General features: G+C 42.4%; 1 protein-coding gene and 1 pseudogene across 4 annotated transcripts in view; both read right to left on the bottom strand.

The window, feature by feature from the left end:
• MPHOSPH8 (M-phase phosphoprotein 8) overlaps positions 1–16,068 on the bottom strand; it is a 53,436-nt gene that overhangs the window by 17,417 nt on the left and 19,951 nt on the right. For 2 of the 3 annotated variants that reach the window (XM_079903352.1, XM_079903354.1), the window contains exons 3-7: positions 9,174–10,028; positions 7,043–7,142; positions 4,075–4,332; positions 796–921; positions 627–715 (exon numbers count right to left, since the gene is read on the bottom strand). In XM_079903352.1, coding sequence (XP_079759478.1) covers positions 627–715; positions 796–921; positions 4,075–4,332; positions 7,043–7,142; positions 9,174–10,028 — 1,428 coding nt within the window. The remainder of the gene's footprint in view (positions 1–626; positions 716–795; positions 922–4,074; positions 4,333–7,042; positions 7,143–9,173; positions 10,029–16,068) is intronic. The other variant, XM_079903353.1, reaches the window with a different exon arrangement.
• Positions 5,709–5,928, bottom strand: LOC307176667 (protein kish-A-like; annotated as a pseudogene). The gene has a single exon. The product of its transcript is annotated as a protein kish-A-like (transcript).

Raw genomic sequence — 16,068 nt, 5'->3', positions numbered from 1 at the left:
GAGGAGTCACTTTCCCCTCAAAGTGCAGAGGTTAAACCACAGACAAAACCAGGCAAATCACGGCTAAAACTAATGGTCATTATACAGGGTTGGAATTACGGGACCTGTAATTTTCTTTCATTTTAAAAAAAATAATAAATAAATAAATAAATAAATTATTGGCTGTGTTGGGTCTTTGTTGCTTCACGTGGGCTTTTCATTGCAGTGGCTTCTCTTGCTGCAGAGCATGGGCTCTAGGCACATGGGCTCAGCAGTTGCGGCTTGTGGGCTCAGTAGTTGTGGCTCACAGGCTCTAGAGCGCAGGCTCAGTAGTTGTGGCGCACGGGCTTAGTTGCTCCGCGGCACGTGGGATCTTCCTGGACCAGGACTCGAACCCGTGTCCCCTGCGTTGGCAGGTGGATTCTTAACCACTGCGCCACCAGGGAAGCCCTATAATTTTCTACGTTATACATTTCTAGAATGTTTGAATCCCATAAAGTCAACATGTATCACTTTTATAGTTAGGAAAAGAAAGAATAAAACTGAATTATTTTAAAAGAGTTACTTTCTAAATAAATAAATAAATAAATAAATAAAAGAGTGACTTTCCATCTTCCTTTCATGAGATTTTTACAAAGACACTTTACCTCTTGGTCCAGGTTATATTCTTCACTTGAATTAAGTGCAAACTTCACAGTAATATAATCCCCGTTTTTCACAGCATCCCTCAATACATCTAAAATGAAAGGAAAGATAAATTAGGTTTTACATACCTAGATTCATGAAGGGGATCCCCGTAATTCCAGAACTACTCACTGCTTGGAATTGCTTCTGCTGTTGTAAAATTCTCATCTTCCCCATCAAGATGTTTTTGAAAATCCTCTAATTTCATCCATTCCAACTGCAAATCCATGCCGAAACTCAAAATCTGTTGTCTGCCATCTGGAACACAGAAGAGCCTTATTAAGATACATTTTGCTGGACTATAAAAAAAAATACAATGCTGTTTTATTAAATATATGGTGCCCTAATCAGAATGTTACACACACTTTGAACATACGTCACTACGTAACCGAGTCTCTAGTTAAATTTCTGATTTCCTTTGGGAAGTAACATGAATTATCCACTTTTAGAGGTCACACACAAAGAGGCATCAAGACAAATAGGTTTACTATTAACTGTAAAATAATAACATATGAACTTTGGAAGCTGAAAGGCAGCGAGAAATCAAGGATTCAGTAAGAGGAAGCGCTAACGTTTCTTCCTTCGGCCGTTCTTCTTGGATAGACGCTCAGCCCTCCTCATCCGGAAGGGCCAGATGCAGAGCATCAACTGCACTGCGCCACCTTACAGGAGGGGCAGCTGTACACTGCTCCCCGCCTCCATGTAGGTACAGGCATTCTGAACGTAGAGACCAGATCCGTGAGTAAAGAAGAGCCACTGCCTGCGGCCATGTCGCACTGGGCTGGGTTTCTCCCCCGGAAGCGCCACCATGACGCCCCCAGCGCCCTGGGCTCCGAGCCACCCCCCGCACGCACGAAGCCAGCGCTCATTCCCACTCTCATGTGTCTGGTCCACGGGCTCGTCAACACCACGGCTGAAAACGTTCATTCTCTACGGGCAGTGCAGTGGAGGGGATCTGGGGATAATTCAACATGACCGCACTAGTTTAAAAAGTGACAAGCCCATCAAATATTTGATGGTAAGAGATAAAGGATTTAAACACAGATGGCCAGCAGCCACATGAAAGATGCTCAACACTGCTAATTTTCAGAGAAATGCAAATCAAAACTACAATGAGGGCTTCCCTGGTGGCGCAGTGGTTGAGAGTCCGCCTGCCAATGCAGGGGACACGGGTTCGTGCCCCGGTGCGGGAGGATCCCACATGCGACGGAGCGGCTGGGCCCGTGAGCCGTGGCCGCTGAGCCCGCGCGTCCGGAGCCTGTGCTCCGCAACGGGAGAGGCCACAACAGTGAGAGGCCCGCGTACCGCAAAAAAAAAAAAAAAAAAAAAGATACAAACTACTATATATAAAATAGATTAAAAAAATAATAATAAAATAAACAACAAGGACCTACTGTATAGCACAGGGAACCACATTCAGTATCTTGTAACAACCTATAATGGATAAGAATCTGAAAAAGAATATATATATGTATGTATACCTGAACCACTTTGCTGTACACCTGAAACTAACTCAACACTGTAAGTCAACTATACTTCAAAAAAAAAAAAAAGTTCAAGGATTTAAAAGCGTCCCATCACAGAAACAGCACAGCCTTTGTTTCTTTGCTCCACGTTACATGCACGGCTCTAAGTCGCATATATGCTTGTACCTCACTTCCTGAACCCACCTGCTTTCGGGAAGACTTCTGAGTTTGATGAACTCTTGCATAAATTTGTAAGACTATTTTAAATTACTATTTCACATTCTTTCATAGTAATAAGACTATCCAATTTTTTTTTTTTTGGCGGTACGCGGGCCTCTCACTGTTGTGGCTCCTCCCGTTGAGGAGCACAGGCTCCAGACGCGCAGGCCCAGCGGCCATGGCCCTCGGGCCCAGCCGCTCCGCGGCACGCGGGATCCTCCCGGACCGCGGCACGAACCCGCGTCCCCTGCATCGGCAGGCGGACCCTCAACCAGTGCGCCACCAGGGAAGCCCAGACTATCCAATTTTTGTATTTCTTTTTGGGTCAGTTTTGTTAAACTGTATCTTTCCAGGAGTTTCCCATTTCAATCAGTTTTCAAATCTATGGTAAGAAAATGCTCATAGAATTTTTATCTTTTTAATCTGGACGCCATCTATAATCACGTCTCTTTTTTCCCTGGAAATACTGTTTAAGTCTTCATTCTTTTTTCCCTTAAACTAATGGTGCCCCAGGCTGCTCTATTCTATTAGTCTTTCAATGAACCAGCTTCTGGGCTTTACCAATGCTCCGCTGTGAGAGAAGGTCCGAGGTGCTCACCGCCCACACCCTGGCCAGGAGGGGGCCCCTCACATCCTCCCCTGTCCTTGGGCTGTATGCTGTGCCCACTGTTCCCACAGTAGAAACAGTGTCAAGGACACAGCCTGGAAAGAGTAAAAGCTGCTAAGACCACCTGGACTGAACTAAGGCCTCTTCGTAAACTGTTAAGATTCTGTTGGGCGGGCGCGAGGTCTACTCATCCTGCGGCCCCCAAGACGGGCCTCCTGGAAGTTCTCTGCCAGAGCAGCCTGCCACCTCCCCATCTAGGGTGGCTGCCTCTTTCCTGGGTCTCTCCCTGCCCTCTGTGAACGGGGGTAGTTTCAGGGTTCACCCAGGAGCTCCCCAGGTGGCTGGACCAACACCTATGGACCTCGTGTTTATGGCTTGGTATGGCAGCAGCTGTGCTATTTGGTATTTGCCCTCTGGGCAACCCCCTGCCCCCACCCCACCCCCACGCCCCAAGGCACTGTCCCAGTCTCCTGCAAGCTCAGGCCTGTCTTGTCTGTATCCCAGAGCCTAGCTGCTCTGTAGTAATAGGGCCCCCAAGCTACCTGCTTTGCCATATATCCCAAATATTTCAGAACTTCTCTTCAGCTGTTTCACGAGTTATACAGAAATTTATCAGATTAACCTCTTTCGTTTATTCTGCCCTATCCCTTTATTACTCTTCTCCACAGCTACTGTCCTATGTACTCTATACACGGCCTTCCCCTCCTCAGCTAATTCCGGTATCCTCAGGATAGCACTTACAATCTAACCTCATTTAATAAGTGTTATTTACTGCAAAGTTAAAAGGGAAGAATACAAATAAGTTAGTATTTGATAGCTTTCTGAAAGAAATCTAGTAAGATATACCATCAGACTGCTTGGCAACAGCAGGTAAGGCAGCAAACCAGAAATCTGTATAATTTCTGATGTGCTGAGCATACCACATCCATTTCTGGTCAATTCAGCAATCACAGAATAATCTACGTCTCCAATACAAAATGTTACTTACTCAGGAGATTCAAATGGTTTTCTACTCCATCCTGAGATCAGAATGACCGTGGGAGCGGAGAGGAAGGCGAGGGAGACAGCTCAGTGCACAGAACAGAGAACGCTCCGCAGAATGACTACGGACACACCTACCAGAATTCTCGTCCGCTTGGGGCGTGCTGTCCACAACCTCTTGACCACCATCTGCAGCTATGTATGCCCATGTGTCAGTCTCATCTCTCGTATTTCTCCTTTCTTTAAGTAGCTGCTTGTTTTCCTTGCTCCTGTGGTCTCCTGTGACTTTACAATCCGGTGGTACTTCTTCTCTTTTCCGATTATTCTCAGGAAAATCACTTTTTTCTTCTGGAGTTAATTTAAATAAATCAAATGCATTTCTGATTTCCTTAAATGCTAGTGACAAAAATAAGTTGATAATAAATGAGTCACAAATTTCTGTTGTAACCAAAAGAAAATCTGGGTTAGTGTTAAAAAAACAGATATTTTCTTAATTCTTACTAATATCTGCCTTGGTTAGAAAGTCTGGTCAGGTTGACTATCACAGCCATGAAGTTCTTTCCATTCATCTTTCTATTGGCCGCTCCATATTCAGAAAGGACGTCCAAATTAAATGGTTATTCTTCTGGGGCTCTGAACCACTCCCAGTTTTGACAAAGGCCGCTGCAGACAGCAAGCCTCAGAATAATCCTAGTCACACCACCAACTGTCCTTCTGCTGAGACAGCTGCCTCCAGTTGTATCCTGAAGGTAACCTTGTACAAAAAGGACTTCTGGTGGAGAGTGGGAGGGGTGTAAGGGTGTCAGCACGCTGACTGTGGCCTGGCAACACTGCACCTGACGCCTGTGGAAATCCACTCGCTTTTAACTAAAGATATGAGAAAAACTCTATTATAAACTTTGGGTACATAGCGGATAGGTTTTTTTACTCAATTCTTTCATGTTAAATAGGGACATCTTCTCAGTAGCACTCTTAAGTCACTTCTCATTTATCTTCCTCAAGAACTGCACAGGCTTGTTTCAAATAGTTTAAACACCTGTGATAAACTACAGTTTGCTAAGAGTACAGGTACTCTGGTTAATGCTCAAAATGGTGTGGCCAGCAGAAAAGCAAGCATTATTAAATATGAGTGCAATCCTTACCAACACAAACTGAACCTTTTTTTTTCAATAAAAAAGCTAGTCCAAAAAAGGCTCTCTCTCGATAAAGATTTACTGTTTCCAAATTACAGTGAAAGGAACTTAAGTAATTTACCAATTTTGTTTTCTACTATGTGCCTTAAAGATACCTCACTAAAAACTAGTACCTGGGGACTTCCCTGGTGGTCCGGCGGTTAAGATTTCGCGCTACCAACGCAAGGGGCCCGGGTCCAATCCCTGGTCAGGGAACTAGATCTCGCATGCCGCAACTAAGAGTCTGCATGCCACAACTAAAGATCCTGCGTGCTGCAACTAAGACCCAGTGCAGCCAAAAAAAAAAGGTATCTGACACCCGAGAATGACATATGCAGAAGGTAATATTGTATAGTGACAGTACTGAGGTTGATTGTTACAGACATATTTAAACTCTGAGTATTAAATGGTGACATCCTAATTATTTATATAGAACATTGGTCCAATAACAAAAATACAGAACAGCAGCTAGAAATTTATCTCATTCAATGAGATAAAGAGATAAAAGTGTTAACCATTCTTTCCACTATTTTCTGCAGATAAGTCCTTTTTTTCTCATATTTAAATCCGATGGCAACTGAATTCTGGCATTTTCCCAAGCTACTGTATGCAGAGGATGCTGAAGGCCATCACACCACAGCATCTGAAACGTAAGGACTCTCACGTTCACCAGTTCTGGCACACTTCCAAAGTATACCCAACAACCCAGCTTTATTTCTGTCCAGGAGGCTGGGTGCCAAGCATAGATATAAGCACAGGTACACATAAGCAGCAAGATTACGGTCAACAGACTCTGAAAATTGAAAATGGAAGACACAGTGAGGCCCGTGAGGCCACATCACCCTACCAGGCCTGGATCAGAAGCAGATTTTAGTTTCAGGGATACTAACAATCAGACTCCCTGGAGTGCCCTTATGAACTTAACGAATAGTCATTTAAGACTAAACATTTACAGTAAAAATGTACCTGAAACTGACAGATAAGATACTCGGGCGAAGAAAAAGTTATGAACCAGTTCTAATCTTACAGTATTTTGAACCTCCAGTCACTCTCTAAAGAAAAGATGCTTCAAGCTGTTGCATCGCTGTGAACAGGCACAGTCTCTACACTACGCTCACCTGCACACAACCCCTCAAAGCACCGCTGCTCCTTCCCAGAGTCCCTCAGCCGGAGGCTTACTGCCAAGTCTAAACTGAGGCCTAGAACCCAAACCCACTTTTAATATTACCTCAGTTACACACAGCTTTGGGGAGAAAACCCCCAAGAAATCATCCATCTCTTAGAAATCACTGCTTCCACGAGAACATGTGTTCCAGGTACTTTCTGGTGTGTGAACTAAAATATCCAGTTTTATTCGAACACTGTAATGGTGAATGTCTTATAAAGTACTTGTTCCAGTACTAATATGCACTATGGATCCTTAACTGAGCTGTATCCTGATGTGATCAAATGTACATTCATTATATTTATACAAATGACACAGAGCTAAATATATAAATATATTAAACAGTAGTTTACCTCAGCATCTACTATAAAAGAGATACTTATTTACTTTTCTGTCATAACGAATCTCCTATCTCTCTAAAGATAATGTATCCCCAACCTGAAACTAAAACATTGTAAGTTGACTATACTTCAATAAAAGAAATAAATAAATAAAAATAAAGAGAATATATTCTACCTCATATCCAAAAGGAAAAAGAACAAGGTGAACAGAAGGGGGGGGAGTTAATTATATTAATAATATAAATTATTATGTAAGTAACTAAGATAATTGGTAAACAAAAAGTAGCATAAGGTTCTAAATTCCCCAGTAAACGTATTTTCTAGCTCTATGACCTTGCAGCTTAGAAAAGAGAGTCTGTCTTTACAATGAACTAGACTCATTGTCTGAAAGACCCATGTAAATGACAAATGTCAGTATTCACACTCACTCTTTAATGCCTTGGGCTCTTTTCGGCCTTTTTCTTCCTTGTCCAAATCATGCTTTTTCGGGTATTTTTCTTTGGGTTCATTTTTTTTGGTCTCTTTCTCCTGAAAAAGACACATGTAAGACCCAAAACAAGAACAGATAGAGCTGACACCGATTCTGAAAACTGGAAAACAGGTTCCTGGCATCAGGTCCCCCTTTTATGCACTGTGCACATGACCCCTGATGACTACATCTGCGCTCACATCAAATGCTTCCTCAGTCAAGCTTACCCCTCAACCCTGACAATTTACAAAATATCATATTCAAAAGCCAACACCAAGTTTCCTCACTCTCTTTGAAGAATTATTATTAAAACTAAAACATGTAAAATTATTTTTATAATAGTGAGATAAGCTCTATTAAATATATCTTTGCAAGAATTTAAAGACTCAGAAAGTTAGCGCACTCTGCTATTATTTAAGGAAAAAGTGGTATGTTCTTCTCTCTTTTTTTTGGCCGTGCGGCGCGGCATGTGGGATCTTAGTTCTTCAACCAGGAATCGAACCCACGCCCCCTGCACTGGAAGAGCGGAGTCTTAATCACTGGACCGCCAGGGAAGTCCCACAAGTGGTATAGTCTTGAGACAACAGGGGGAACATACAAGTAGGATGTGAAAAGCTAATAAAATAAGCTGAGGAAGCTAGCTATAAGCTTTACTTCACAATGCTACATAGTAGCTGAATACCTCTAAAAACCCCTGACTTCTGTTCACAAATTCGCCCCCAGTTTTCTAGTTGCGGTCAGTCCGAAAGAAAGCAAGTCTGGAGACTGCTGGGGCGGTTCAAAAGCTGGATGTTCAGCATTTGTAACTGCCTCTCACTAATCAGGCTTGAAGGGGAGCAGAATTTGCCTCCCCAAGTATGTCTCTTGGGCGTATTACTTCTTTTAAGCTGCTTATTTTCCAAGAAACTGCAGGCATGGGGAAAACTCTGAAAACCAAGTAGGAGCTGCCCTCTTGTGAGAAACATTTGCATCTGTAAGGGAGATCTCCGTTTGTAAGGGTGTCTCCCAAACCTCCAGAGCCATCAGTGGAGCAGCAAGGACTTCCGTCTGTGTGACGGCCCCGCCCTTGTCTACTGTGCTTTGCCTGGTCGCTGCCCCTAACTGCTTCCCCATCTTCAACATCCTCTTTGGTCTTTGGCTGAGGACGGTACATGAGGTGAGGACTTCGTCCGTTTTGGCGAGTTACTCCGTTTTCCTGGGTCTCTTCCATGTGTACGCGTTATTAAACTTGTTTGATCTTCCCCCTGTTCATCTGTCTCATGCCAATTCAATTCTAAACCAGCCAGACGAACCTAGAAGGGAGAGGAGAATTTCTTCCTTCTGATACACTATTATCTCCCTAATGGTAGAAAAGCTTCGTACACAGACACACCTCAGAGATACTGCGGGTTTGATTCCAGACCCCTGCAAATAAGGCGAATATTGCACTAAAGTGAGTCACAATTTTTTTTGTCTTCCAGGGCATATAAAAGTTATGTTTTTACTATAGTATTAAGTGTGCAACAGCATTATGTCTAAAAAACCGTACATACCTTAATTAAAAAAAATACTTTACTGCTAAAAAATGCTAGCCATCATCTGAGCTTTCAGCCTTTTTTGCGATAACAACATCAAAGATCACCGATCACAAACACTGTAACACCTACAGTATTAACCTCCCCAGTGGTCCAGTGGTCAAGACTCCGCACTTCCACTGCAGGGGGCCCGGGTTCGATCCCTAGTTGGGGAAGTTCCGTATGCCGCACGGGGTGGCCAAAAAACAAAACAAAACAAAAGTTTAAAACGCTGCAAGAATGACCAAAATGCGGCACAGAGACACGAGGTGAGCAGATGCTGTTGGGAAAACGGCGCCGATAAACCTGATCGACGCAGGGTCCCCACAGACTTCCAATCTGTAAAAAAGGCACTATCTGTGGAGTGCAAGAAAACGAGGTTGGTCTGCTGGGCTTTACCGTCTCCTCATTACTCGTGGAGCTTCCTGACCACTCAAGAGTGCTAGCTTGATCTGAACATCTGTGTGTTGTGTGAGATGCAAGCTACAGCCCTTCGATCAGATCGAGCCAACCCCTCCACCCTGCCCCGGCACTCACCTCCGCACTCACCTCCCCCGAGGAGTCTGCGGGCCTGGAGCCTCTCTCCTCCGCACACGGTCTGGAGCTCTTCTGTGCTGGAGCGGAGGCAGCCATTGGCTTATCTAACTCAGCGCCACTTGGGCCTTTGTCGGGATTCCTCTGCTTTTTCTGTGTATTTTTCTTCTCTAAGAGGCTCTTGTTTTCCAGCTTTTTGCTCTCTTTAAGTTCCTCTGTCCTTCTCAGTTTCTTTTTCTTCCTCTTTGCTTTGACATCATCCTCATCAGCGCTCACAGTGCCATCCTGCTGTTTATCAGAAACAGTATCTTGAATCGCCTCCGGCTCTGCTTTATCTTTTGCACCTTTAATTGGCTGCTTCTCGTTTCTGTTGTCAGAATGCAAATCTTCACTGTCTTCTTCCTGAAAAGGGGAATCACTAAGGACACTCAATTCGGAGTCCACCTGAGATTCAACACATTTCTCTTTTTTTACTTTTCTGTTTTCTTTGGAATCTTCTCTTTTTTTAGTCTTTAAATCTCTTATTTCACCCTTTTTAACTTTCTTTAACTCCTTAGTTTCTTTTATATCATCTTTTTTGGGCTTTTTGGATTCCTTTAATTCTTCTTTGGCTTCCAAAATTCTTTTCTTTGTCCTTAAATCAAAAACCATACTTTCAGAGGAGCCCTCCAGGTCTGGTTTGGGTTTATCTTTTAGTTTCCCAGTCTTTGCTTTTTTCTTTTTCAGATCATCTGGGCTTTTCTCTTCTTTTTGCCTTAGTTTTTTCTTTTTCTTCTTTGAAGAAGTGTCTTCTTTGGTCTCACTTTGTTGATCACTATCAGAGTTTGCCTCAAATATGTCATTATTTAAGGGCAGTCTCTATAAAGTATAAAAAAGATTTAAGTACTCATTAACATAGTAATTTAAAAGGTTTTGAACAGCAGTACTAATGCAATCTGGTAGGAATTTTTTTCTCCAAGCAGTTTCTCAACTCCTTAAAATTACTTATGTGAGTTAACGTTGTACAGTATTACTTATATTTCTGATTTAACAAATAGGTCTTGGTGGTGACAAAAAGGGTCAGTTTAAGGAAACAGATAAAACACAGAGGGACAGAAAATGTCAACGCTGCTGTAGGTCCCAACAGTCATATGTATGGTGGGTTGCACATGATTCCAACTTCAGAATTTCCAGAGACACCAAGGAAGTAATTTGTACAGACTTTACTGGATGCCAAAATAGTAGTTACAAACCCAAACGCAAAGATTTTTTTAAGACTTTGGATCCCAGAATATCTTTAAACTTACTGTTACATTTCACAGTTTACATAAGAAACTAGCAAGACTGCAAAGAAATCTTACTTCCCCAATTGACTTGGTTCGTGTAATACAGTAATCTGAAATATCCCCTCTGGAAAATATCTTTTCCTATTCTAAACAAACAAACAAAACCCCTTAAGAATAAAGTCTCTGTATAGATACAAAAACACTATGCAAAGCATTTTCAGTTCCCATTTCCCCAAATTCTCTTCTAAATGACTTGGGGAAGCAAAGGAGGGAAAGAAAGGATAGGTGTATTTTTAGAAGTTAAAAGACCACCACCAAGGTTACTAAGGCAGCAGAATGTGGTGGCATTGGCAAAACTTTCTGACTCCTCCTACCGCGCTTCATAAAGACAGAGCAACTGGAGAGCAAAACAAACCCCCCACAGACGACATCCATAACCCAATTAGGTGGCCAAGTATCCCAAGGAACCCCAAAATATAAGCTGGTAGGGACAAACTACTAATAGCCGTAAGACCTCTGTAGCATGAATATCTCCACAACAGTGAGCAAAGGCAGCAATGAAAATGGGAGAAATCACTGAAAAGTCTGGCAGGTGACCATGTGGGGAGCAGCTGAAAGGGGAGGAGCTTTGGGAACCAGATGGTGAGGGCTGGTCCAGGCCCTGGGGATGCTCCCTGCCAGGACGGCCGAGACAAGGTCCACAGTGAGAAGCAGCAGAGACCAGATTCCAAATAAAGCAGGACAGAGAAACAGAAAGAAAATAGAAGATTCAGACGTAAGTGGTGGTGGTGGCGGCGGGGCGAAAACAGAGCCGGAAAAGCCCTCACGGAGTCTAAGGCTAGACTGTCCAACCCTCCGAAAAACAGTAAAGAAGGCTGCCCAGCAGCCACGAAGCTAAACAGATCATCTTGTTCTCCTCCTCTGCCTTCTAAAGTTTCAGAGAAAGAAATTTCACATAAATATAAGCAACAGAAATTGATTGGGATAGAATATTTTACTAAACTGTTATAAGAAAAAACAGACTAAGGAAAAAAAAACCAAAAACAGACTAAGGAATAGAGTAACTAACCTAAAAAGGACAACAGCATGTCCGAAAGACACGCCTACTTTAAAAAGAGGCCCCAAATGTAGTCACTCATTGTAAGCCCACCAAGACCTAATGCCTAACCTCTCCCGTGATTGGAATTTTAAACGCTTCAGTCTGGAATTTCCTGGTCAGGACTGGTGAGGTAACTTCCCTAGTAAGACCCCCAGTCTCCCCCTAAGGGAAGGTGACCCGGCCTGAAATCATCCACTCTTTTAACCTCCTTATCCCACCTCCTCTGCCAAAAACAACCTTCCCTTTTATGCAGCTCCTGGGAGCAACCGTTTCTTTGTTAGATGGGATGCTGCCCGATCCATGAACTGGATAAAGTCAATTAGATCTTCAAATTGCCTCAGCTGAATTTTGGTTTCTACAAAACAGTGAAAATAAAAAAATTTGAGGCATCAGGTAAAAAGACTAAGTCATTTATAAGAGAAAGAAAACTCAGATTTGTCATTAGAGAGCAGTACTTCAAACTGGGTATGGAGGGAAGGGAGGGCAGGGAGAACAGGTCCTAATTAACAACAAACAAATAAACCTCTTTATCAAACTGATGACCACACAGAAGAAAAAAAGAATTAATCCATGTAACTTTTGAACAATCAACACCCGAAGTGAATATACTCTAAGGACAAAAAGAACTGCAAATAAATTTGGAATTTTACAGTAGAATGGGCATAGCAAACCTGAAACTGATTTCTAATTATTGTAGGACTCAGTAAATGAGTACATATAATGTTGATGAGAACCAGAGTTCTCATGGAAGAAAAGGGAGACAGAACTGCGGACGGTGAGAATGATAGGAGGACGCTGAGGTGATGGACCGAAATTACAGACATCGGAGTGAACTTGACTTAAAACAAATAAACGTGTATTTTTTCCCTTTATCTCTGTCTAAAGGGTCTGGAAATAATGATGTCCCAGTAGCAATAAGTACATCTTGGTTTCTAAATTCTATTCTCCCCTAAAAAGAATCAGGATTCCCTGGAAAATAGGTGATATCAGGGCCAGAGCAGGAAAGTACATGCTACTGGGGAACCTTGTGCCAGAGAGCAAAGACGTGCCCAAAACAGACAGGGACATAGCAAGAGGACACAGGAGCTGGCCTAAAGGGGCTCTCACAAGCCAGTGTGGGACCGTTTTAGCATTAATGTAAACAACAACAGTAATTAAATAAAAAGATTCCATGAGTGTGTACTGGTATTTAAAAAATTTAAGGGGGTGGGAGGAGCTGCTCTTTATAGGATACAAAATGAAAAATATGGAATAACAGGATTAGAAAAGTCATTATTTGAAGCCACCACAGTAATAACTAATTAAGGCAAGATTCTTCAAAGTATTTTACGGAACAGATGAACTTATCTGCAAAGCAGAAATAGAGTTGCAGATGTAGAGAACTTCCGGTTACCAAGGGGGGAAGTGGAGGGGTGGGATGAATTGGGAGATTGGGATTGACATATACACACTGTTGATACTATGTATAAAATAGATAACTGAAAAGAACCTACTGTATAGCAGAGGGAACTCTACTCCGTGCTCTGTGGTGACCTAAATGGGAAGGAAATCTAAAAAAGAGGGGATATATGTACACGTATGGCTGATTCACTTTGCTGCACAGCGGAAACTAACAACATTGTAAAGCAGCTATACTCCAATACGAATTTTAAAAAAAGAATAAAAGATTCTTCAAAGTATTTGAAAATCATGGATGAGAGGTTGTTGGGGAACAAGTGATTCTCACCATCTCAAAGATTACTTATAATCAGGTTGCTTACTATCAGGTTACTTATTATCGTATTACTATTTTACAAGGGAAAAAGGTACCTTTAAAAGGGGAGAAAAACTGATGCACCTCACTTTATCACATAATTATAATTTAACATCAGCAATGAGATAACGGACACATGGCTCATCTCTTGATGTCACGTACCTTACCTACAGAATACATTGGCCAGAATGTTTACACTAAATCTACAAATCATCTAATTCCAATTTTAAAAATACTATTTGTGATTTAACATTAATTACCATTCATCTAATTCCAATGTGAAGAACCTTCTATAAAACAACTGGCCTGGTGTCTTAAAAGGGGGGCAAAGGGCTCTGGAGTGCTCTAGATGAGAGGAAACCGAAGACGGGAGACTAAACGCATGCAGGACAGAGAGCGGTGAAGGACACCCCAGGACCTCCAGGAAACCCACACGGTGTCACCAGGCACCAGCTGTGTATGGGACAACAGCACTGCTGCTGTCATGCTGCTGAGGGATCACCCGTCCTGATGCAGCAGAGGGTCTGTGTTCCTATGATACACATGGTCAGGAACACAAAGGCAAAGTCTGCAACTTGCTCAAGGCTCACCTGAAAGCTACCCCTTTGGTTTAAGCAAGTTCTGTAAGAGTGACTTCTCAAATTTCCCTCAATCCGGAAGAGTTTACAACTGACTTCCACCTTCTTGAAAACCATTTTCCTAAAGACTAGTGTTGACCTCCTTGTTTCCAAGCAGAACAGCCTGATTTTACTTAAATTTTCTGCATTGGTAAAGGGGAAAAGGGGGGAAAAAGAGGAAGAATAAACGAAGCTTGCTAGGTGCAAGACTAATATTACTTCAAAAAAAGTTTAAACAAGAATTCTAAAACAATTATTTTTTCAAAATACTTACAATCCATCAGATTCTTAGTTGGAACACAGTAATAAGAAACACTATCCTGCACACTCCACCGACTCCCCACACTCCACATTTCCAGCCCAGATCTCCCTCCTTCAACTCAGACCCATGTTGCCAATGTGAGACTGGCCATCTTTACTTGGATGACAAGTAAGTAACTAAAATCTCATGTGTTCAAAACTGGAACTGTTCCTTGAATAACACCATCACTTACCTAGGTTCCCAAGCCAGTAACCTGAGACATCTCTGACACTTCTTCCTTCATCAGCTCGGTCACCGATCCTATGTGCATCAATTCTCCAACCTCCCCACCTCAGTTCAGCCCCTCGCCTCTCCCCGCCAGCAGCCTCTCCCCACTCCAGAGTCAGGTCAGGACCACAGCGTCTCAGAATCACCTTCCCAGTGATGTTAGTAATAAAGGCAGAAGGAATGTCAGAATTAGAAAATCACTATTTTCCAACCTGCAATGAAATAATAGTTCTAGGCAACAATCTTCAATGGCTCCTAAAACCTACACACGAAATGTGAGGAGTTTTCTAATGGTAGATAAGACTGAAAACACCTAATCTCAACGATCCTGTTAACTTCACTGGAAAGGAGTCAGCTAGACAAGATGGGCCTTCTGATGTGTTATAGCACCACTCATGACCATCCTTGCAAAATAAATCAATCAACCAATAAACTTGAGAGCAATCCTGCTTCTACATCTAGCTACCAGTTCACAAGAACACAGGACAGAGGAACATGTTATACGCTATCATGTGCTCATCCAAACCCAGAATATGGGAAATTCTACAGAAAAACAATGTGGTCTCTTCATCAAATAAACATGATGGGGAAAAATAGGGGAAGGTTAGAGGAAGAAGCCGTTATAGATTAGAAGATATTTAGAGATTACTGATGATATACAACATGCAGACCATTTTCACATCCCAATTCAATCAAATCAACAAAGACATGTTTTGTTTTGTTTCTTTGAGACAGCTGGGGGGAACACATTATTAGATAATAGAAGACATTAAGAAACAAGTGTAAACTTTTTTGGTACGATAATGGTATAGCGGTTATGTTTTCACAATGTCTGTAATTTAATAAAGTTTTGCAGGGTAGAGTGATATGCCATCTGGAGTACTAAAGTATTTGCCTTAAAATACTCCAGCAAGTAAAAGGGGAGAGTGGGAGCCGCAGACAGGAAGAATGGCGAAGTCCTGATAGTGACTGGAACTGGGTGATGAATTCTCAAGTCTCACGATACAGCCTTCTGCATTTTTATATGTCCAAATTTTCCTAATAAAATTCTTCAAAAAAGCAAGTTCCTAAAACATAAATCTCATCACACAACTTCCCTCCAAACTTCTGCCGGCCCTTCTACTGCCCAGACGGTTGAGTTTAAATCCAGGCGCACACGAATTTCTTCCCAATTTCTGCCCCCGTGTCACTCCTGCTCCTTTCCAAGTGAAAGCTCCGGTACTTCTCACCATCACCCCAAAATCTGTGCTTCTGCAAAACTCTGCATCTTTGTACCTGCCTCCCCTCCTAGGACCCTTGAATTTCTCATCTCTTAGGGCTTCGGCCAAAGGACGAATCTTCTGTAATGCACCTTTGATGCTTATCCTCTGACTTTCCACAGCGGCCTCACAGCTGCCCGAGATCGTGTCTCACTCCGTGTTTCAGGTTCCGTCCACCTGGCCCTCCCCTTCACGTACCGTGAGCGCCTTGAAGGCAGAGGCGCATCTTATTCTTCTTCTTCCTAATGACTTACATATGAGAAATGGATTTTTTTAATGAATGAACATGAAATAATTAGCAAACAAGAGGCTGGACTTATCCCTTTCATCAGGTAAAACAACTTAAAAGAAGTCTACAATTCCAAAGACTCTCGCC

Source organism: Stenella coeruleoalba (assembly GCF_951394435.1).
Source record: "Stenella coeruleoalba genome assembly, chromosome: 18".
Lineage (NCBI taxonomy): Eukaryota > Metazoa > Chordata > Mammalia > Artiodactyla > Delphinidae > Stenella > Stenella coeruleoalba.
This window is presented reverse-complemented; position numbering and strand designations above follow the sequence as displayed.